At 41.9% G+C, this 23,186-nt stretch overlaps 1 protein-coding gene across 1 annotated transcript in view; it reads left to right on the top strand.

The window, feature by feature from the left end:
- LOC140740488 (polycystin-1-like protein 2) overlaps positions 1–21,829 on the top strand; it is a gene marked incomplete at its 5' end in the record, with an annotated part of 75,451 nt that extends 53,622 nt beyond the window's left edge. Inside the window, 4 exons of the mRNA XM_073069666.1 lie at positions 1,071–1,281; positions 1,738–1,839; positions 15,213–15,344; positions 20,557–21,829. Coding sequence (XP_072925767.1) covers positions 1,071–1,281; positions 1,738–1,839; positions 15,213–15,344; positions 20,557–20,700 — 589 coding nt within the window. The remainder of the gene's footprint in view (positions 1–1,070; positions 1,282–1,737; positions 1,840–15,212; positions 15,345–20,556) is intronic.
- Positions 21,830–23,186: the final 1,357 nt, after the last annotated feature.

The following is a 23,186-nucleotide window of genomic DNA, read 5'->3' as shown; positions in this document are numbered from 1 at the left end:
AGAAAGTCAGCCCTCAGTGTGCAAATTTTGGGTTTCTGGGTTCTCTATCCCCAGAAGGTTTTAGACCATTATGTGAATTACTTTGTAAAGTAAAGGTGTTTAAGCATTCAGAGGTGCCTGAGCGTAGATATGTAATTCAAAGGAAGTATTATCTAACTCAAAATATTGAAGTAAGCAATGTCATTGTAACTATTGAAATCGTATTGAATCACCAGCTGTAACCTTTAATCTTAAGTTTATAACAATGTAATGTACTTTGAGTTTGAGAAATTCACTGAGAGGCTCAGCAAGAGAGCTACCATTAATTTCAGAATCTCTCCAGTGACTCAGATCAGACACAACATTTACCAAATTTCGATAACCACACTGTAGAAAATGAAAGCATTGCGCTTGCTGGCCTTATAAAGTCCACTTTATGAAAATGGCAAGAAGTACGGCAGTCTGAACCTAAACAATAATTGTGCCAGTGTTTACCTACAAGTTGCAGATGCTTCACTGTGACAATATCTGTTAATAAAGTGAACCTTTAAATTTCAAGGGGGATACATTCCAGAAACGGGCAGCAAGTCTGAAAAACCACAAATGCCATTTATTCCATACAGCTCAGGAGATTATTTTGTGGCAGGGTTTTCGGAGCTGAATGAGGCTTTTCTTTGTTGCCCTCCGTGTGTTGAGGCAGCAGCCCTGCCCCATTAGTCGGGCATTTAAAATGTTATTAGTAGCGGAATACCTGGGCGTGGAGGGATTGTGCTTTTTAATCTCTCAAAAATTTCACCTTTTTAAAATAAAAAAGGCAAAACAGGAATCTTCCAGCGGATCAAAATGATTGTGTTGAATTGCTTGCCCCTTGGAGGTAAACTGACTTACTAATGAAAACTGCTGGTTTAAAATTTGTAATAGGAGCTGCAAAAAAACATTGATGTAGGTGGTGCTGAGAAAACCCTTAGGAGCAGGCTTGGGCTCTGAGTTCACAAAACTACAAAAGTTAAAGTCTTACTGTAAATTTAATAGCAAAACATTTTTCAAAACTGTGATATATGTAAACTGATGTTATTTGTGGTTACTTCCAGGTTTATCAATTTCTATGAGACTGCAATTACAGATTCTGCCCTGGGTTATGTGATTGCTTTCCTGGTCTTACTGGCTACTGTTAAATTTTGGAGTCTGCTGCACTTGAATCCTAAAATGCACTTGATTACTTCTTCCTTGGAGAGAGCCTGGGGTAATCTTCTGGGACTTCTGCTCATCATGCTGGTGTTGCTCGTGAGCTACTCTTCTATAGTAAGCAGACTGTAATTACGTTGGACTGCATGCGCTCTTCTCTGGCCATAACCCCCTGCTATCTGCATTTGCCCTGAGTGAGCTTCATATTTTAATTTCTTTGTCACCTGTGCCAGAATACTGAGCGGTGGAACATCATCCCCATGTTTCTTTGTAAGGTGCTCTTAAAACTATTTTTTAATTAAAATTTCTGATTAAGTGTGAAACTTAGTTTGAAACATATAGACAGTATGAAATATTCCCATAGATTATCATGGCATTTTTATTCCAGGCTAAGGTATAAATACAAATTGCTAATAATGTTGAAAGATATTTTATTATAATTACCCATACCAATAAGTCTCAAGAATGTACAAATTAATAAATGGACAGTTTAATCCGTCCATCTGTATCTTCTCTGTTATGTCACCAACATTATAATCAACAGAATAAAGTTTATTTCTTTTTCTTCCCCAGTGTAACCTGGTGCTGGGTTTAAACCTATCCTCCTACAGAACTTTCAGCAATGCAGCTGTAACAATTATCCGTCTGCAGCTTGGAGTCTTCAACTATGATGAGGTGAGACCATTTCAAAATCACTCAAAGCCTGCAGATCACTCTAACCCTTTGTATAGACCATAAGCTGTATTTACAGAGCTGACTCTAAAGGGAGTTTAATGGGGCAAGTCACATGAGAACCCTGAAAACAGTGTTATCTGTAATCTCTGATCATAAGGTGCTGCCAATGACATAACAGCAGAATTGGGTCACTTGGCCTTTTGAACCTGCTCCACCATTCCATCATTGCTGATTTATTGTCCCCTGCAATCGTATTCCCGTGCCTTCTCCCCATAACCTTTGATGCTTTGACTAACCAAGAAACTATCAATCTCCAATTTAAATGTACTTAATGAGTTGGCCTCAATCACAGCCACTGTTGAAGTGAATTCCTCAGATTCACCACCCTCTGGTTAAAGAAATTTCACCTCATCTCTGTTCTAAATGGGCATTCCTGTATTCTAAAGCCGTGCCCTCTGGTCCTAGACTTCCCAACTATAGGAAAATGCCCTCTCCATATCCATCCACTCTATCTAGGCCTTCCAAGATTCAATAGGTTTCAATGATTTCCTCGCTCATTGTTCTACACTCCAGAGCCATCAAAATCTCCTCATACATTAGACCTTTCATTCCCTGAATCATTCTCGTAAACCTCCGCTGGACCCTCTGCAACGTCAGTATATCTTCTCTTAGATGAGGGGCCCAAAACTGCTCACAATACTCCAAGTATTGTATGAATGATGCTTTATAAACCCTCGACATTACATCCTTTCTTTTATATTCTAGTCCTCTTAAAATGAATGCTGATGTTGCATTTTCCTTCCTTACCACCGACTCAACATACGAGTTAACATTCAGGGAATCCTGCATGAGGACTCTCAAATCTCTTTGCACCTCTGATTTTTGAACTTTCTCCCCTTTTAGAAAATAGCCTATGATTTTATTCCTTCTACCAAAGTACATGACCATACACTTCCCTACACTATTCTCCATCTGCAGGCAAAATGTACCCCTAAGGAAACCGTGCTGACTCTGCCCTATTTTATCACGTGCTCCAAGAACTCCGAAACCTCATCCTTAATAATGGACTCCAACATCTTTCCCCAATCACTGACATCAGGCTAATTGGCCTGTAGTTTTCTTTCTTCTGCCTCCCTCCCATCTTAAAGAGTGGCACAATGTTTTCCAGTCCTCAGGAACCATTCCAGAATCTAGTGATTCATGAAAGGTCATTAACAATGCCTCCACAATCTCAGAACCCTAGGGTATAGTTCATCTGGCCCAGGTGACTTGTCTACTGTACCTTCAGACTTTTCAGCTTTCCAAGCACTTTCTCCTTAGTAATAGCAACTACACATACTTCTACCGCTTGACATTCTTGAAATTCTGGCATGCTGCCAGAGTATTCCGCAGTGAAGGCTGATACAAAATACTTATTCAGTTTATCCACTATTTCTTTGCCCCACATTACTACCTCTCCAGCATCATTTTCCAAGTGTCTGGTATCCATTCTCACCTCTATTTTACTCATTATAACACTCCAAAAAAAAATTTGGTATCCTCTTTTATATTATTGGCAAGTTTACCTTCATTTTTAATCTTTTGGCTCCTTAAGGCCTTTCTAGTCGCTTTCTGTTGGCTTTTAAAAGCTTCCTAATCCTCTAACTTCCCACTAATTTTTGCTATATTATATGCCCTCCCTTTCTCTTTTATCTTTGACTTCCCTCAACAGCCACAGTTGTGTCATCATCATTTTAGAATATTACTTCATCTTTGGGATGTATCGATGCTGCACCTTCTGAATTGCTTTCAGGAACTTCAGCCATTGTTGTTCTGCCATCATCCCTGCCTGTGTCCCCTTCCAATAAACTTCGACCAGCTCCTCTCTCATGACTCTGTAATTCCCTTTACTCCATTGTAATACTGATATGTCTGACTTTAGCCTCACCTTATCAAATTGCCGGGTGAATTCTATCACATTATGATCACTGCTCCTTAGGGTTCTTTTACCTTGCGCTCCCCAATCAAATCTGGTTCATTACACAACATCCAATCCTGAACTGGCTTTTCCCCTAGTGCGCTCAACCACAAGCTGCTCTAAAAAGCATTCTACAAATTCCTTCTCTTGGGATCCAGCACCAACCTAATTTTCCCAATGACTATTATAACATTGCCCTTTTTACATGTATTTTCTATTTCTTTTTGTAATTTGTATCTCACATCCTGGCTACAGTTTGGAGGTCTGTATATAACTCCCATCAGGATCTTGTAACTTCTGCAGTTTCTTATCTCTACCCCCAAGGATTTTACATCATCCAATACAATGTCAACTCTTCTTAAGGAATTGATTTAATTTTTTTACCAACAGAGCCACCCCACTCTCTCTGCCTACCTGCCTGTCCTTTTAATACAACCCTTGGATGTTACCTTATTCTGTATACAGTGTACATTCAAGTATAACACCTTCAGTCCTGTATTCATCACCATTTTTGATTATGCCCCCATGATACACTTCAATTCATCCCACTGACTGCAACTTCGCCTTACCATTTGCCTGTCCTTCCTCACAGTCTCTCTACACAGTGCATCTACTTGCATGCCAAATGTCTCAACCTCAGCCCTCTCACTCAGGTTCCCATCCTCCTGCCAAATTAGTTTAAACCCTGACCAACAGCTCTAGCAAACCTGCCTGCAATGAATTGAATTGAATTGTCTTTATTACTTGCATCCTTCATATACATGAGTAAAAATCTTTACGTTACATCTCTGTTCAAATGTGCAATGTGCAATCATAGTAATTTATAATAAATATTATGTACAACAGGATAGTCAATATAACATAGAAATACAATTATATCAGCGTGAATTAATCAGTCTGATGGCCTGGTGGAAGAAGCTGCCCTGGAGCCTGTTGGTCCTGGCTTTTATGCTGCGGTACCGCTTCCTGGATGGTAGCAGCTAGAACAGTTTGTGGTTGGGGTGATTCAGGTCCCCAATGATCCTTCGGGCCCTTTTTACACACCTGTCTTTGTAAATGTCCTGAATAGTGGGAAGTTCACATCTACAGATGCGCTGGGCTGTCCGCGCCACTCTCTGCAGAGTCTTGCGATTGAGGGAAGTACAGTTCTGTGGTGAATTACATATACCTGTCTGGACATGCCCCCCCTGCTGGTTCGGACCGGGTGGAAAAATAGGATGGTCGTGGACTAATCAATAGGTTCACGTAGCTTGACGCGTACCCCCTACCCCCCATCGCGGATATGGTCAAACAGATAGCTCAGTACAAGGTGTATTCGACAATAGATCTGAAATCTGCTTATCACCAGCTCCCCATCTGCTCAGAGGACCGCCCCTACACCGCCTTCGAGGCAGACGGCAGGCTCTATCACTTCCTGCACGTCCCCTTCGGTGTCACAAATGGTGTCTCTGTCTTCCAGAGGGAAATGGACCGGATGGTGGACCAGTGCCATCTGAAGGCCACATTTCCCTATCTGGATAATATCACCATCTGTGGTCACGACTGGTGGGATCACAACGCCAACCTCCAACGATTTTTCCAAGTGGCCAAAGCCGATATCTCACCTCACGTCTCAGAGAGTTATTGATGGTGCATCAAGTTCCCATACCAGGCAGTGATGCAGCCAGTCAGGATGTTCTCAATTGTGCCCCTTTAGAAAGTTCTTAGAATTTGGGGGCTCATACCAAATTTCTTCAACCGTATGAGGTGAAGGAGGCACTGTTGAGCCTTTTTCACCACACAGTTGGTATGTACAGACCACGTGAGGTCCTTGATGATGTTTATGCTGAGAAACTTAAAGCTGTTCACCCTCTCAACCACAGATCCATTGATGTCGATAGGGGTTTGCCTAACTCCATTCCTCCTGTAGTCCACAACCAGCTCCTTTATTTTTGCGACATTGAAAGAAGGGTTGTTTTCTTGACAGCACTGTGTCAGGGTGATGACTTCTTCTCTGTAGGCTGCCTCATTATTATTTGAGATTAGGCCAGTGTAGTATCATTAGCAGATTGGAGCTGTGGGTGGTGACACAGCCATGGGTATACAGAGTAAAGGAGGGGGCTTAGGACACAGCCCTGAGGGCACCTGTGTTGAGGGTCAGTGTGGCAGATGTGAGGGAGCCCACTCTTACCACCTGCCCGCGATCTGACAGGAAGTCCAGGATCCAGTTACACAAGGCAGGGTGAAGGCCGAGGTCTCTGAGCTTCATGTCAAGCCTGGATGGAATTATGGTGTTGAATGCTGAACCGTAGTCCAAGAACAGCATTCTCACATAAGCATCCTTCTCCAGATATGTAAGGATGGTGTGTAGAGCTGTGGCTATTGTGTTGTCTGTCGATTGGCTGTGTCGGTAAGCAAATTGTCGGGGGTTCAGTGTGGATGGCAACAAGCTGCAGATGTAGTCCTTGACCAGCCTCTCAAAGCATTTACTTATTATTGAGGTCAGTGCAACAGGATGCCAGTTGTTCAGGCATGTTACCTTGGTCTTTTTAGGTACAGGAACAATGGTGGATGTCTTGAAGCAGGAGGGCACTCTACAGTGGGAGAGGGAGAGATTAAAATGTCTGTAAACACACCTGCCAGTTGTGCCATGCACACACTGAGTACCCGCCCTGTGATGCCATCTGATCCCGCAGCCTTGTGAATGTCCACCCGTCGGAAACACCTGCGTACTTTGGCCCCAGCGATGACCAACCTGCTGGTCTCCTCAGGAGCTCAGTATTGGCGCCATTGAATCGAGCGTAAGAAAGATTTAGTTCATCTGGGAGAGAGGCATTAATGTTGGAAACTCCACTGCGTTTAGCTTTGAAGTCTGCGATGGTGTGCAGACCTTGCCATTAGCTGCGTGTGTTGTTGGTGGAACATTGAGTCTGAATCTTGTCTCTGCATTGTTACAGTAGTAAATTAAAATTACTAGCTAAGATCAATGTTGGCACGAGGAGATTTCTGCAGTCAGCTGAATTAAGTTATGGATTTAAACAGGTATTCCTAGTGATGGCATGGAAAAGCAAATCGGAACTCGTCTTGGGGTCAAATAATATGCTAACCTGGTAAACACTCTGATTCAAACTGCTGGAGTTGACACAAAATTGATGGGGATCAGGTGCCAGGGAATGGAATTTATGCTGATGACCATTTGGAGGAAATTTCTGCACATCTCAGACTCGTTGTGTTTCCTTTGCAAGAGTGAAGGACTCAGGGGGAACTTGCAAGGAGATAGGCTGCTGTTTTCTGTTCTCATATGGAAACTTCTGAGTAAAAAGTTCTCTGCAGTCCACTTATTTTTCCCCACCCTCCTGTGGAACTCTGTGAGAGAAGTGGTACATACAGTCATGTCTACAACACTCCTTTGGTGTTAACAATTGGATCTCTTCCTTACTACATGTCCGAATTATAGCACTGCAAAGTTGCAAGTGGGGGAGGAGGAAAAGGATCCAAGGAAAGATTCTTAGATGATACCAGAAGTTATAGTGTGAGAGTATGAACAATTTAACAAAGTGATTATTTGGATTCAATTGGATAGGTAAGAATTGAACAGGCAAAATCAGTTTGACCTATCTTGATGACAGTCGAGAAGTTAAAAGGTGGTGATGTGGCCATTATGCCTAAGGGTACAGACAAATGAGAAGAACAAGGAACAGGAGTTTACGTTGGCTGGAAGCCATTTTGGTACTGCGTCAGAAGTTTAAAACTTGGCTCTAGTCTCAAAAACCAGTTCAGCTAGAATGTCTCACGGGATGTATCTCTGTCTACTTGAAACCCCACCATGACAATCCAACCAATTCAGTCCATTCTTTTCGATTTAATGAAACAGCTGAGTACTTAGTGTAAATGTTTGTAAATCCAGAAATTAGTCAAAAGAAAACCAAGGGAGAACAGGAATAATATGTGTCTAGTGACAAAGTGGTGTAATAACACATGCCATTCACATACTTTTACATATAATCTGTAATAAATTATTTAAATGAACAAGAATGCTTAATCAAACAATATATTTACAATATTTCTCAAATATTACCTAAATATTAAATACAAAACACTGAGGATGTAGCAATTGCATTGAGAGCAGGTACCATCTCTTCAGTCTTACCAATCTGTGTTTGTATTTAATCAGGCATTGTGTGATAAATGGAACATTCATACTACAGGGTCCTCTCTCAACCAGAACCAATGCCATTTGCTTTATTGATTCTTTGTTTATTTGGATTACTGCTGATTATTTCCAGCATTTCCTGTTTTTATATTAATTCTCCGTATCTGACTTCAGAACCACAGCTTCCAATTGACTGTACCTCTTAGTAAATCCAATCACAATATTTATTTCCTGTCACAAAACAACAAATTACATGACCTATGGGAATGACAATAAACCTGATTTTGATTATAACCCATCTTGCAAAGGATACAGGGGGATATACAGTAGATTATTTGCAGATATAGGCAGAGAAATGGCAAGCAGAATTCAACCTGGCCAATTGTGAAATGTTAAACCTTGAGAGATCAAATTTGAGGAGTACTACATGCAACACCTTCTTTACCTTGCATCGTCCTTTGTGGAGTTAATGCAATTGTTCAAGGCTGGTAAACCGGCGTTACAAGGATTGTCCTCAATAAAAATGATCAGTTGGGTTCAGAGACAATCTGTATTTACTGAAACTGTCTCAGTTCATGTGGTAAACCATGTATATCTGTCTGGACATGCCCCTCTGCTGACTGCTCCTGTGGCTCCTCCCACAGACCCCTGGATAAAGGTGATTGTGTCACTGCTCCTCCCACAGTCCAGGGCAGTCATCCGGCATGGACGTGGTCCATTTTACTGTTAATAAAAGCCTTTCAGTATTTACTCTACTTCCAGTCTTTTGGAGTTATTAATAGTGCATCAGTTCACAGGCACATGGATTTACACAAATGAATACCTGTGAGCACATCTACTAGGTTTCCCTGACCCTCCATGAACAGTCAGAGAAAAGATGGTACACGGAAAAAAGCGCCTACCGTGGCCAGGCGTTCCTCGTGGTCCCGATGTGATCTCTGAGGGTCCTCCACATCTACAATCGTTGGTCTCCAGAGAGTTCTCACTGCCTGAGTCCCAAAATCCTCTATTTTTATTCTTTTCTTCATCAGGTCAACCTATGATGTTCCAGTTTTATTGACTCAAAGTGATCTGACTGATCTGTGTCAGACTGCCATTAGATGTAAGCAGTATTGTTTTATGGCCTCACCTTCAATTTCAAGCATTAGGTGCCTTCTTTTGTTTTAGTTAACCAGGTCACAGAACAATAGACAATAGACAGTAGGTGCAGGAGTAGGCCATTCAGCCCTTCTAGCCAGCACCGCCATTCACTGTGATCATGGCTGATCATACACAATCAGTACCCCGTTCCTGCCCTCTTCCCATATCCCTTGACCCTGCTATCTATAAGAGCTCTATCTAACTCTCTCTTGAATGCATCCAGAGACTTGGCCTCCACTGCCTTCTGGGGCAGAGCATTCTACATATCCACCACTCTCTGGGTGAAAAAGTTTTTCCGCATCTCTGTTCTAAATGGCCTACCCCTTATTCTTAAACTGTGGCCTCTAGTTCTGGACTCACCCATCAGCGGGAACATGCTTCCTGCCTCCAGTGTGTCCAATCCCTTAATAATCTTATATGTTTCAATCAGATCCCCTCTCATCCTTCTAAATTCCAGTGTATACAAGCCCAGTCGCTCCAATCTTTCAACATATGACAGTCCTGCCATTCCAAGAATTAACCTTGTGAACCTACGCTGCACTCCCTCAATAGCAAGAATGTCCTTCCTCAAATTTGGAGACCAAAACTGCACACAATACTCCAGGTGGGGTCTCACCAGGGCCCTGTACAGCTGCAGAAGGACCTCTTTACTCCTATACTCAATTCCTCTTGTTATAAAAGCCAGCATGCCATTAGCTTTCTTCACTGCCTGCTGTACCTGCATGCTTGCTTTCACTGACTGATGTACAAGAGCACCTAGATCTCGTACTTCCCCTTTTCCTAACTTGACTCCATTTAGATAGTAATCTGCCTTCCTGTTCTTGCCACCAAAGTGGATAACCTCACATTTATCCACATTAATCTGCATCTGCCATACATTTGCCCACTCACCCAATCTGTCCAAGTCACCCTGCATTCTCATAACATCCTCCTGACATTTCACACTGCCACCCAGCTTTGTGTCATCAGCAAATTTGCTAATGTTACTTTTAATCCCTTCATCTAAATCATTAATGTATATTGTAAACAGCTGCGGTCCCAGCACCGAACCTTGCAGTACCCCATTGGTCACAGCCTGCCATTCTGAAAGGGACCCGTTAATCACTACTCTTTGTTTCCTGTCAGTCGGCCAATTTTCAATCCATGTCAGTACTCTGCCCCCAATACCGTGTGCCCTAATTTTGCCCACTAATCTCCTATGTGGGACTTTATCAAAAGCTTTCTGGAAGTCCAGGTACACTACATCCACTGGCTCTCCCTTGTCCACTTTCATAGTTACATCCTCAAAAAACTCCAGAAGATTAGTCAAGCATGATTTTCCCTTCATAAATCCATGCTGACTTGGACTGATCCTTCTACTGCTATCCAAATGTTTCGTAATTTCCTCTTTTATAATTGACTCCAGCATCTTTCCCACCACTGACGTCAGGCTAACTGGTCTATAATTCCCTGTTTTCTCTCTCCCTCCTTTCTTGAAAAGTGGGATAACATTAGCCACCCTCCAATCAGCAGGAACTGTTCCTGAATCTATAGAACATTGGAAAATGATTACCAATGCGTCCACGATTTCTAGAGCCACCTCTTTAAGTACCCTGGGATGCAGACCATCAGGTCCCGGGGACTTATCAGCCTTCAGACTCAACAGTCTATCCAACACCGTTTCTTGCCTAATATAAATTTCCTTCAGTTCATCCTTTACCCTAGTTCCTTTGGCCACTATTACATCTGGGAGATTGTTTGTGTCTTCCCTAGTGAAGACAGATCCAAAGTACCTGTTCATCTCATCTGCCATTTCCTTGTTCCCCATAATAAATTCACCCGTTTCTGTCTTCAATGGCCCAATTTTGGTCTTAACTATTTTTTTGCTATTCACATACCTAAAGAAGCTTTTACTATCCTCCTTTATATTCTTGGCTAGTTTACCTTCGTACCACATTTTTTCTTGGCGTATTGCCTTTTTTGTTATCTTCTGTTGCTCTTTAAAAGCCTCCCAGTCCTCCAGTTTCCCGCTCATCTTTGCTATGTTATACTTCTTCTCTTTTATTTTTATACTGCCCTTTACTTCCTTCGTTAGCCACAGCCGCCCCTTACTCCCCTTAGGATCTTTCTTCCTCTTTGGAATGAACCGATCCTGCACCTTCTGCATTATTCCCAGAAATACCTGCCATTTTTGTTCCACTGTCTTCCCTGCTAGGGTATTGTTCCATTGAACTTTGGCCAGCTCCTCTCTCATAGCTCCATAGTTCCCTTTGTTCAACTGTAATACTGACACATCCGATTTTCCCTTCTCCTTCTCAAATTGTAGGTTAAAACATATCATATTATGGTCACTACCACCTAATGGTTCCTTTACCTCGAGGTCCCTGATCAAATCCGGTTCATTGCACAACACTAAATCTAGAATTGCCTTCTCCCTGGTAGGCTCCAGTACAAGCTGTTCTAAGAATCCATCTCGGAGGCACTCCACAAACTCCCTTTCTTGGGGTCCAGTACCATTCTGATTCTCCCAGTCTACCTGCATGTTGAAATCCCCCATGACAACTGTATCATTACCTTTGTGACATGCCAATTTTAACTCTTCATTCAACTTACACCCTACATCCAGACTGCTGTTTGGGGGCCTGTAGATAACTCCCATTAGGGTCTTTCTACCCTTAGAATTTCTCAGTTCTATCCATACTGACTCTACATCCCCAGATTCTATGTCCCCCCTCGCAAGGGACTGAATATCATTCCTCACCAACAGAGCCACCCCACCCCCTCTGCCAGTCAGTCTGTCCTTTCGATAAGATGTATATCCTTGAATATTCATTTCCCAGGCCCTGTCCGCTTGAAGCCATGTCTCAGTTATTTCCACAACATCGTACTTGCCAATTTCCAACTGAGCCTCAAGCTCATCTACTTTATTCCTTATACTTCATGCATTCATATATAATACTTTTAATTCGGTACTCCCCTCTCCTTTCATATCAATTCCTATTTCACTTGGCCATACTGTATGATCTCTTCTTGAGCTTTCTACTCCATTGATTCTGTTGTCCTTTTTAACTTTTCTTATTTTCACTTTCCCTTTAACTCCATCCTTATATTTCCAGTTCATCCCCTCCCCCCCACTACTTAGTTTAAACACATCCGTGTTGCAGTGGCAAACCTGTCTGCCAGAATGCTGGTCCCCCGCCTATTAAGGTGCAACCCGTCCCTTTTGTACAATTCATCCCTACCCCAAAACAGATCCCAGTGGTCCAAGAATGTAAATCCTTGCTTCCTGCACCAGTTCCCCAGCCACACATTCAGATCCATTATCTCCCTGTTCCTGCCCTCTCCAGCATGAGGAACTGGAAGCAAACCAGAGATAACCACCCTGGAAGTCCTGCTTTTCAGCCTTCTTCCGAGTTCTCTGAAGTCCCGCTGCAGAATGTCCTTCCTCTTCTTCCCGATGTCATTTGTGCCGACATGCACTACCACTTCCGGCTGTTCACCTTCACCCTTGAGGATTCCCTGCAATCGGTCCGTGATGTCCTAGATCCTAGCACCAGGGAGGCAACACACCATCCTTAAATCTCACCTGTTGCCGCAAAAACCCCTTTCCGTACCTCTTACTGTGAAGTCCCCTACTACCACGGCTCTTCCTGATGTCTGACTCCTCGGCTCTGCTTCTGCACCAATTTTCGGCTCACAGACCTGTCCGCCTCTCAGACTGGCAGTATCTTCTGTCCTGACAGCTTCCAAGAAGGTGAACCTGTTTACAAGAGGTACATCCCCTGGAGTCTCCTGTACTTCAAGCATCCTTTCCTTCCTCATCGTCGCCCCCTTTTTCTCTTCCGGTATCCTCGGTGTAACGACCTCACTGTAGGTCCTGTCCAGAAAACCCTCGTTTTCGCGGATAAACCTGAGGTCATCCAGTTCTTTCTTCAGTGCTACAACATGCTCCTTCAGAAGCTGAATCTGGACACACTTTCCAACACTGAGCCCAGATGACGAGATTACTTCTGCAAAGCTGCCATATGTTACACAATAAACACTTCTTATCTGAAAATGGTTTCAGGTTTAGCAGAAACGTCTTGTGTCTATGTTCAGTTGCTCTGATCAAGTTATCCCAGAGCAAGAATCAGTTCATCAAAAAGTTCACAAAATGACAGCTGCAAGCACAGTTTCACCAAAAGGCCTCCTCTATTCCTGTTCAATGATTGTAGTTCTTTTTAAAACCATAAGATATAGGAGCAGAGGTAGGCCATCCGGCCCATCGAATCTGTTCTGCCATTCAATCATGGGCTGATCCAGTTCTTCCAGTCATCCCCATTCCCCTGCCTTCACCCCATACTGTTTGATGCCCTGGCTAATCAAGAACTTATCTGTCTCTGCCTTAAATACACCCAATGACTTGGCCTCCACAGCTGCTCGTGGCAACAAATTCCACAGATTTACCACCCTCTGACTAAAGTAATTTCTCTGCATCTCAGTTCTAAATGGACGTCCTTCAATCCTGAAGTTGCGCCCTCTTGTCCTAGACTCCCCTACTGTGCAAAATAACTTTGCCATATCTAATCTGTTCAGGCCTTTTAACATTTAGAATGCTTCTGTGAAATTCCCCTTCATTCTCCTGAACTCCAGGGAATACAGCCCAAGAGCTGCCAGACATTCCTCATACGGTAACCTGGAATAATTCTTGTGAATCTTCTCTGAACCTTCTCCAATGTCAGAATATCCTTTCTAAAATAAGGAGCCCAAAACTGCACACAATACTCTAAATGTGGTCTCACAAGTGCCTTATAGAGCCTCAACATCACATCAACATCTCTCTCCTCTTGATCCAAAGATAATTATCTCAGGATTATTATCCTCTTCTCATTCTATTGGCTGCCCATAAGACTGCCATGGACCTCCAAATGGTGTGCAACACTCAAATGTAAAAGTAACATTTACCTACTGAATTCACATACTTTTTATACCGACAGTCACTTCTTCAGTTTCACCTTCCACCTTCTAAGATGATATACATTAAGCATTACAATTATCAACACACATAAAATTAGTATTTCAGCAGTATGTGATACTCTTCTCACCAACGGATGTATTTGAACATCTGATTCCCAATTCCAAAAGTCTGAGTCACTTAATACTTCATTTGCCTTATCAGCATGCGGTTTAATTACTCCAGAAGGTTTAGTCCATTGATGAATTATCTACTTTGCCTCCACTACTACTCATGTCCAGTCTGCAATCAAGTGAGGAATTGGAAACTCAGTAGCAACGAAGTCCCACAATTATCTGATATGCCTCATCCTACCAAATCTGTCACAGCATGCCACTGGGAACTTAAATCCAATGAACCGTACCCCTTTCAGCCATCCAGCAGGCTTAAGTGCGTAAGCTGTTGAAGGAATAGGCATAACAAAATTCCAGGCAGGATTTGGAGTACTGATGCTGCATTAAAACCAGAAACCAACTCTTCTCACGGTAATGCAAGTGATGGCTACAAACAGAAATGATGTTGCAGCTTCACAGATATGCAAAGATCAGAGCTCGTGTAAGGTATAATTCTGGCTGATTATGATACACTGATGAATATTGTGCCAGGTTTATCTCTCTGATGATTCCAAATTCAGCAGAAGTCTAGTAGTATACATCTAACCTTTGGCCCCGTTATTGAACGCGTGCTGAGAGGGACGGATAACTACGATGCGATGATACGTTGTTATGCCAAGAGGACTGGTGTACACAGCAGCAGGTCCATTCACTTGAAAGGAATTAGCAACCCTGTGGGAATGAACAGAAATGCAGGGAAGTGCTTATCTCACTTTATTTTAATGTTTTTAAGTGATACTATCAGAGACGTAAAAATTCTCCAGTCTTTGGCAGAGGGGCTGCTTGTTCAGCCCTCTACACCTAGAGCAGGTAGACACCAAGAGTGGTGGGCTGGATCCCAGCCAGCATCCTCATGGGGTTTTCCCATTGTACCATCATCACTTGGCAGTGGGCTTTGTCCAAAACCAGATTTGAGGAGCTTTGCCCCAAATTATTGCTATTTTTACAACACTTAATCATCAATAAATGTCATTTAAAAGTACATGGACTTTAGTGTGCTTGAATATTGTCAGATATGCTGCTTAAGTTATGCCTGACATTTTGCATTGTCTTGTTCAGGTTCTGAGGACTAATCCAGTCTTGGGTGCATTCATCATCAGTACCTGTGTGATCTTCATGACATTCATCCTCATTAATGTTTTTGTTTCTGCCCTGCTTGTGTCCTTCAGTGAGGAGCGGAAAACCCCTATGGTGAGTACCTGAGAAAGGATGAAGAGCCTTTGTTCCTTTTATCTTTTATGTTGATGTTGTAGCTTTACTGCCTGAAATGATCAGATAGGTTACACACACACACACACACACACACACACACACACACAGATTTTCACACTCACACACTCACTCGCTCTCATGCTCTCACACTCCCACACCTCACGCTGTATATTAACCCCTCACTCGCTGCATTGTTTTTCCCCCAGAAGGTTTTATTCCTGGTGCTCTTATAAAAATGATATAAAATAATCTTTTACCTGGAAAAGGTATGTTAACCTTTTAACATACTTCAAGATCAATCCTACACTTCTTTTACACAGAGCCATTTATTTTTCTTCCATCTATGTGCTTGTCTAAGAGTGTCTTAAATATTCCTAACATATCTGCCTCTACCACCACCCCTGGCTGGACATTCTACACATTTACCACTCTGTGTAAAATTGAAAAAAACCTACCTGTGACATCCTCCCCCCCCCCCCCCCCATACTTTAATCACTTGAGAATTATGTCCTCTTGTGTTACCCATTTCTGCACAGAGTATAAGGCATTGGCTGTCCATTCTATCAATGTCTTTGATACACCTCTATCAAGTCACCTCTCATCCTCTTTTGAATTGAATTGACTTTATTTCTTACATCCTTCATATACATGAGGAGTATACATCTTTACATTACATCTCCATCTAAACCTGCAATGTGCAATTTATAGTAATTTATAATAAACAGTATGTACTCCAAAGAGAAAAGCCCTAGCCCTAGCTCACTCAATCTTTCCTTATAAAATATGCTCTCTAATCCAGGCAGCTTCCTGGTAAATCCCTGAATCCACATTCTTCCTATAATGAGCAACACAATACTCCAAGTGTGGTCTAACCAGAGGTTTGTAGAGCTGCAACAATACATCATGATTCTTAAACTCAATCCCTTGACCAGTGAAGTCTAACACACCGATCAACTTGTGCTGCAACTTTGAGGGATCTAATGAACGTGGATGCCACAACCTCTGTCCCTCCACACTGCCAAGAATCCTGCCATTAACCCTGTACTCCACCTTCAGGTTCAACCTTCCAAAGTGTATCACTTCATACTTTTCCGGATTGAACTCCAGCTGCCATTCTCAACCCATCTCTGCATCCTATCAATGTCCTGTTGTAACCTGTGAAAACCTTCTACACTATCCACAACACCACCAACCTTCATGTCATCTGCAAACTTACTAGCCCACCTTTCCCTGCCTCTTCTGACTCCAGGCACGTTTCCTCTTCTATCCCTGATAGGTCCTACCTTCACTCTAGTTATCCTCCTGTTCTTCACTGATGTGTAGAACACTTTGGGGTTTTCCTTAATCTTACTCATCAAGGCCTTCTCATGCACTCTTCTAGCTCTCCTATTTCTGACTTCCACCCACACTGACTCAGTAGACAACCCCTCCATGACATCCTCCCTTTCTGCATCTGTGATACTGTCCCTGATTAGCAATGCTACTCCCCAACCTCTTCTACCCCACAAACCTCCTTGTCCCTTTTGATCTAACCCCCAGCATATCCAGCAGCTATTCCTGCCATTGTTGCAGCCAAGTCTCTGTAATGGCCACAACATCGAAGTTCCATGTATTGATCCATGCTCTATGTTCCTGGTACTTCACGTATTAAAGCTGACTAATTTCAACCCATCCAACTGACTGCATTTTTGCCCTGTCCACTGCCTACCCTTCCTCACAGTCTCTCTATACATTACATCTATCTTTACACCAACAGCTTCTTCCTCTGAACTAACACTCTAGTTCCTATTCCCCTGCCAACCTATCTTAAACCTCCCAACATCTCTAGCAAACCTGCCTGCAAGGATATTGGTCTTCATCAAGTTCAGGTGCAACCCGTCCTTTTTGTACAGGTCAGACCTTCCCCAGAAGAGGTTCCTCTGCTACCCCCCACACCTCCCCCACCACTGCACCAATTTTTCACCCACACATTCATTTGCCTCATTATTCTGTTCTTGCCCTCCTTGGTGCAGGGCACAGGCAGCAATCCAGAGATTATCACACTTGAGGTCCTGCTTTTTATCCCTATATTCTCTCTTCAGGATCTCATCCAGTTTTTTGTGTTGTTGGCAACCATGTATATCATAAGTTTTGGCTGCTCACCTTCTCCCTTAAGAGTGCTGTGGACCCATTCTGAGACAGCCCTGACCCTGGCACCTGGGAGGCAACGTACCATCTGGGAGTCTGTTTCACATTCACAGAATCTCCTATCACTACCACTTTCCTCTTCTTCCCCCTTCCCATCTGAGCTATAGAGCCAGACTCAATGTTGGAGGCCTGGTCACTGTGGCCTTCCCCTGATAGAAAATCCCTCTCCATCAGAATCCAAAGTGGTATACTTGTCAATGAAGGGAACAGCCACACGGGTACTCTGCACTGTCTGCCTATTCTTTTCCTCTCTCCTGCCAGTCATCAGATACCTGCCTCCTGTAACGTAGGTGTGACCACCTCCCTATAACTACTTATCAACTCCTTATCCTCTCGAATGAGCCAACTTCAATTCCCTAATAAGGTCTGTAAATAGCTACACCCAGATGCACTTCTTGCAGATGTAGCAGTTAGGGACACTGCAGGTCTCCCCGATCTCCCATTCCTTGCAAGAGGAGCAAACTATTACCCTGATAAAAAAAAAACAGAAACCTGACAGAAACCTCAACATAGCCTCAGCCTCTTTTGCTATTACTCCAAAATAAATACAGAATGTCATAGATTGTGCTGTCAATATTCCACGTTCTGATTCTTGCATTTGGCTTTGCACATTTGTTAACAGCACAGTATGCATGTGCAATGTTTAGGAGTTTGTTTCTGAAAGTACTTCCCCTGATTATACTTAGTTGCTTCATTTAAATTTCCCATACGAGATGGTGAGGAAGAGAATTCTTTTGAGGGCTCCAATTACACCGCCTGATTTAATGCAGTAAACATATAAAATGGCAACAGTGAGGTGGGTGTTCTGTCCACAGTACCTGTAACCATGGCCCCTAGCTATAAATTTACTGGAGGTATGTGGACATGTCTGTAAGTTACAAAGCACAGCTGGTTACATCAAGTGTAGAAGACAGAAACTGTTAGGACAGTTGTGAGGAGATGGGTGGGTGAGATGTTGGGAGACAGTTTCCCATCTCCTACAAAACCTTTGAGATCCAGTGAAAATCAGAGCACATTCAACATAGATGTAAGCACATCTACCTCAATCATCAATAACATAGAATGTCCAGTTTGACTTTGTAATGTGGCCCTCAAGACACATTAGTTACTTAAAAAGTTGATTGGTTTGATGTCTGTCTGTCTGAAAGGACAATGTGTGAGATGATCATCACAAGCCTGGGTGGAAGGTATGGAGATTCTGAGATGCCGAGTCGATAAGATCCCCCTCCCCTCTCGGCCTCACCAGTGTAGTCCAAAGGAAAGCTTATGAAGCAATACTTTTGGCACCATCTTGACTGCAGGAGCTGCTGGATGTTCAATGACTTCCAGGTACCTTAGGGGCCCCACTCCGGATTCACTGTCTGAGTTTACTTCTGTAGCCTTCGTCTCTCCCGAGGCCGCCCACAAGGCAGTGGGGCTATTTACCCATAGCTGGGGGTCTGGTTCACGAGCACCAGGGTGTGTCCACACACCGGTGGGTCTGCGTGCTACGTGTGCAGGGGCCAGATCACCTCACCGCCCTCTGTTGTTCTGCCTGAGTCCGAAAGGAGTTCAGTTTCCGTGTGTCGCCAGCGAGGAGACTTGCTGTTGGAGAGGCTGTCTACTGGCATGGAGAGACCTGCACATTCAGCTCTCCTTTTCACAAGATTGAAGCTGAAAGTGAGAGCAGCAAGCACTACCCACTACACTACCAGACCAGACACATTGCAACAACCATTTTGATACTTGAAAAGTACAGGTGGATGATTGATATGAAAATAGTGCAAAATCCTGCAGTCTTTGGTATTTCTGCACCATTCCGACCAATTGCACAGCTATCCTGAAACAACGTCAGCTGCTGCTTTAATAACAAGCTGCAATCTAACTGAATCTTCCCATTTTGCCACCTTTTCACATCCTGCTGCATGTTTCCCCACCATCCCCCAAATACCTGTGCTGCAGACCAGTCATCCTGGCCATCTTTCTCATCTGCATTCTCAGCAGAGAGGAACAAGGCATGTAAGATGTGGCATCGTCTGCTACCCGAGCTGCTGTCACTAACACTGCTGTGTCTTGGATCAACTCATCCTGAATTTTCACAGCCAGTTTTAAGCCAGATCTCTAATGCGCAAGCAGAGCCAATTCCTTTCTTCTTTGTTCATACGGTTTGTAATTAAATTTGAGCAGAGGAGGGAGCTGTAAAAATTATAGAGTGTGTAGCCTATAGCAACTATCTTTCAAAACAAATTGTAGTTTCCAGCTTCCTGATGCTGATTGATTAATGGAATGATAGATTTTTTTTTCTTGGTGAAATTATTGAATAGAATAACCCTGTACTCCTGCGGTTTGGAATAATAAAAGATGTTTTCATCAAAATATTTTTTGGAGGGCTTGAACAATTAATGTTTCCTCTGCCTGGAACCTTGCAGCCAGGCTGAGGTGAGGAAGAGTTCTCCACCTGAGACCATGATTGCTCGGGCTGAGATTGTTGGAAAATAATGGAATTGAGGAAGATGGGGATCAGGTGAGAGTGTAGGAAGTGTGCAGGATGTTACTAAACATTACAGCAGACTGAGAGAGAAAAACAGTGTCTTTCATGTTCTGATTTTTTTTAAAGCATCATCTGACCTTGAGCATTATAGTGGGATCATTTCCTTGGATACTGATTGTTGCAGGCTAGGACTAGTGATCCAAGATTTTCTGCACCATTTAACTGTTACCTTATTTAATCTGTTTAAGATTTACTGTGGGGGGAAAAGAAAATTTCAAATTCTCTTTCAGTAAATCATCCTGTGGGGGAAGTTTGTTGCATGTCAATGAAATATAATATTTACAATACTTCCAACCAACAGCATTATTCAAAAACGTCTATATAAGGAATTAGAATTAGCAACAGATCAGAGAGAGATGAAAAGTTTAATGTACAACAACTATCTTTACTAATTCCATGACTTACACTTGAAATTTAAAGGTAGATGAGTGGAATAAATTATTGAAGGTTTCTGTTACTTGGTATACTTTTTAGCCTCTGGAAGATGAAGAAATAGTTGATTTACTACTGACAAAGTTATGTGCCATCATTGGAATTCAAAGGAAGAAGGAAAAAGCTCAGACCAAGCCTGAGGTAATGGATTCTTTGCTCCAAGGAGAAAAGGGAAATCATCAATAGGAACATACAATGGATAACTTGATGATTGATTGTTGGATCCTTCAAAGGGCTGATACAGTGAGATCTAAGAGTTAAGGAAAAGTGAAGAAATATTTCATAAGAGTACATTTTCAATATTATCTTTATTATTCATTTTGCTATTTTTAATAATTAGATATCTCAGAATTTATGTAAAGTTGATAAATTGATATTAAACTATGTTTTAGCATTTGGAGACATAGAAACAGGAAGAAAGTAATTTGGCCTTTTTAAACCAAAAAAAAAACTAGAATGCTGGAAGAATTCTGCAGGCCAAGCTGCATCTGAATTTATGAACGGTGTACACCAATATCTCAAGTCAAGAAGGCCTGACTCACTAAGTTCTCCCAACACTTCATTCCATTTTTCAGCATCTGCAACTTCTTATGCTCTCTTTTAACCTTTTGAGTCTATTCTGCCACTGGTTAACTTTTACTTCAATTCCATTTGCAAGCTTCAGCCTGTAGTACTTGAAGTCTGAGAAGCAATCTACTAATTGTCATTTCATTTTTCATTTTTCAATCTTTTTATTGATTTTCAAATAAAGAATATACAAATCAGAGGAGGAGTTTAGCAAACAGATAATATAAAGGACATATAAACAGCAATAATAAAAACAGGAAGTATATAATGTCAAAATTAAATAGGTAAAATATTATGCTGTTTTACATACAATGGTCAAAAAAAACTACAACTCCTCATTGCAATCATAACAAAAGATTGGAAATTTTATTGATAAAGGGGAAAAAAACCACTAACTAAACTGGAACGAAAAAGAAGAGAAAGAAAAAAAGAAAGAAAAAGAAAGGTTGGGCAGTCCAATTGAGGATAAAAAAAAATTAAAAAAGAGAGAGAAAAAGAACATCCTTCCAGTCATCTCCGAACCTTCACGGATAAAGATTTTCCCCAAAGAGAATAAAGAAACATAAATAAATAAAAAATAAATTAAATCATGTGAAAATATTGAATAAAGGGTCACCAGACTTGTTCAAAATTAAAGGATGTATCAAATGTCTGGCTTCTAATTTTCTCCAAGCTTAGACATGACATAATGGAGGAGAGCCAATAAAAAACAGTAGGTGGATTAGATTCTTTCCAATGTAACAAAATAGCTCTCCTAGCCAGTAAAGTTGAAAAAGCTATCACACGTTGGGCGGAAGCAGACACTTTGCTTGCTTCCTCTGGAATAATCCCAAAAATTGCTGTAAGTGGATTAGGTTGAACATCCACATCTATAACTTTAGATAATATTCCAAACACATCCCTCCAAAAATTATTTAAACTTACACATGACCAAAACATATGAGTTAGAGTAGCCACTTCTGCGTTACATCTGTCACAAATAGGGCTTATATTAGGAAAAATATGCGCCAATTTATCTTTGGACATATGAACCCTGTGTACTATCTTAAACTGAATTAAGATATGGTGTGCGCAGATAGATGAATTATTGACTAAATAATAAATTTTACTCCATTGATTATCTGAAAGTTAATGTTGAAGTTCTACTTCCCAGGTGCGTTGAACCCTATCATCAGGCGACAATTTACTAATTGTCAGGCATGAGCATTTCAGTTATTTCAGAGGGCCAACTTTCTGCTCCTGAAGCCAAAAAGTGCTTCATTTCATTTCTAAATAGTTTTAATTTGAAGATTATACCTCTTTGCTCAGGATTTGTTTAACAGTGGAAATATTGTCTCTGTATATATTTCATTGTGTCTTTTAAAACTTCCAAAGACCTTGATTAGATCAATCCTCCAGACATTCTGAGACCCATTCATTCTGATCAGACTGCAATACCGCCCTGCCGTTGTCTTGCTCTGGATTAAAAACAGTGGGAAGGTGATTTCTCCCATTTGAGCTTTGACAACTGAAGACCCAACACTCATACCTTCTTGTATTCTAATATCCTGGGGTAAAAACAAACTTTGCATTAACCCTTGTGATTAGTTTTTGTGCCGCTGAAGTGCTTTTAATTCAGCTGCATGTCACAAGCATTTTCTCCTCAGTGGTTTGCAATTTCTCAGCATTAAAAAAAAACAAATTTGATATTTTTAGCCCTACCTGAAAGGTTGATTTTGCATTTAGTTTTTATTTACTCCAGATCTGACTCCTGATCAATTGTGTTGTCACTATTCTGCCAGGGAAAGCTCAATGCAATACAAATATGACTCTGAAAGGCCATTCAATTTGTGTAGCATGGTGGTTAGCGCAATACTTTACCGTGCTAGTGACCCAAATTCAACTTCTGCTGCTGTCTGTAAAGGGTTTGTACATTCTCCCGGTGAGTGTGGATTTCCTCAAGGTGTTCTGCTTCCTTCTCACATCCTACAGACATATGTGTTAACAGGTTAATTACTCACATGGCTGTAATTGGGTAGAATAGCTCATGGGGTCAGAGGGACCTTTCACCACAAATCATTTATTTATCATAAATGATAAATAACTTCTATTTCTATGTGGCTGTT

Source organism: Hemitrygon akajei, chromosome 17 (assembly GCF_048418815.1).
Source record: "Hemitrygon akajei chromosome 17, sHemAka1.3, whole genome shotgun sequence".
Taxonomy (NCBI): Eukaryota; Metazoa; Chordata; class Chondrichthyes; order Myliobatiformes; family Dasyatidae; genus Hemitrygon; species Hemitrygon akajei.
This window is presented reverse-complemented; position numbering and strand designations above follow the sequence as displayed.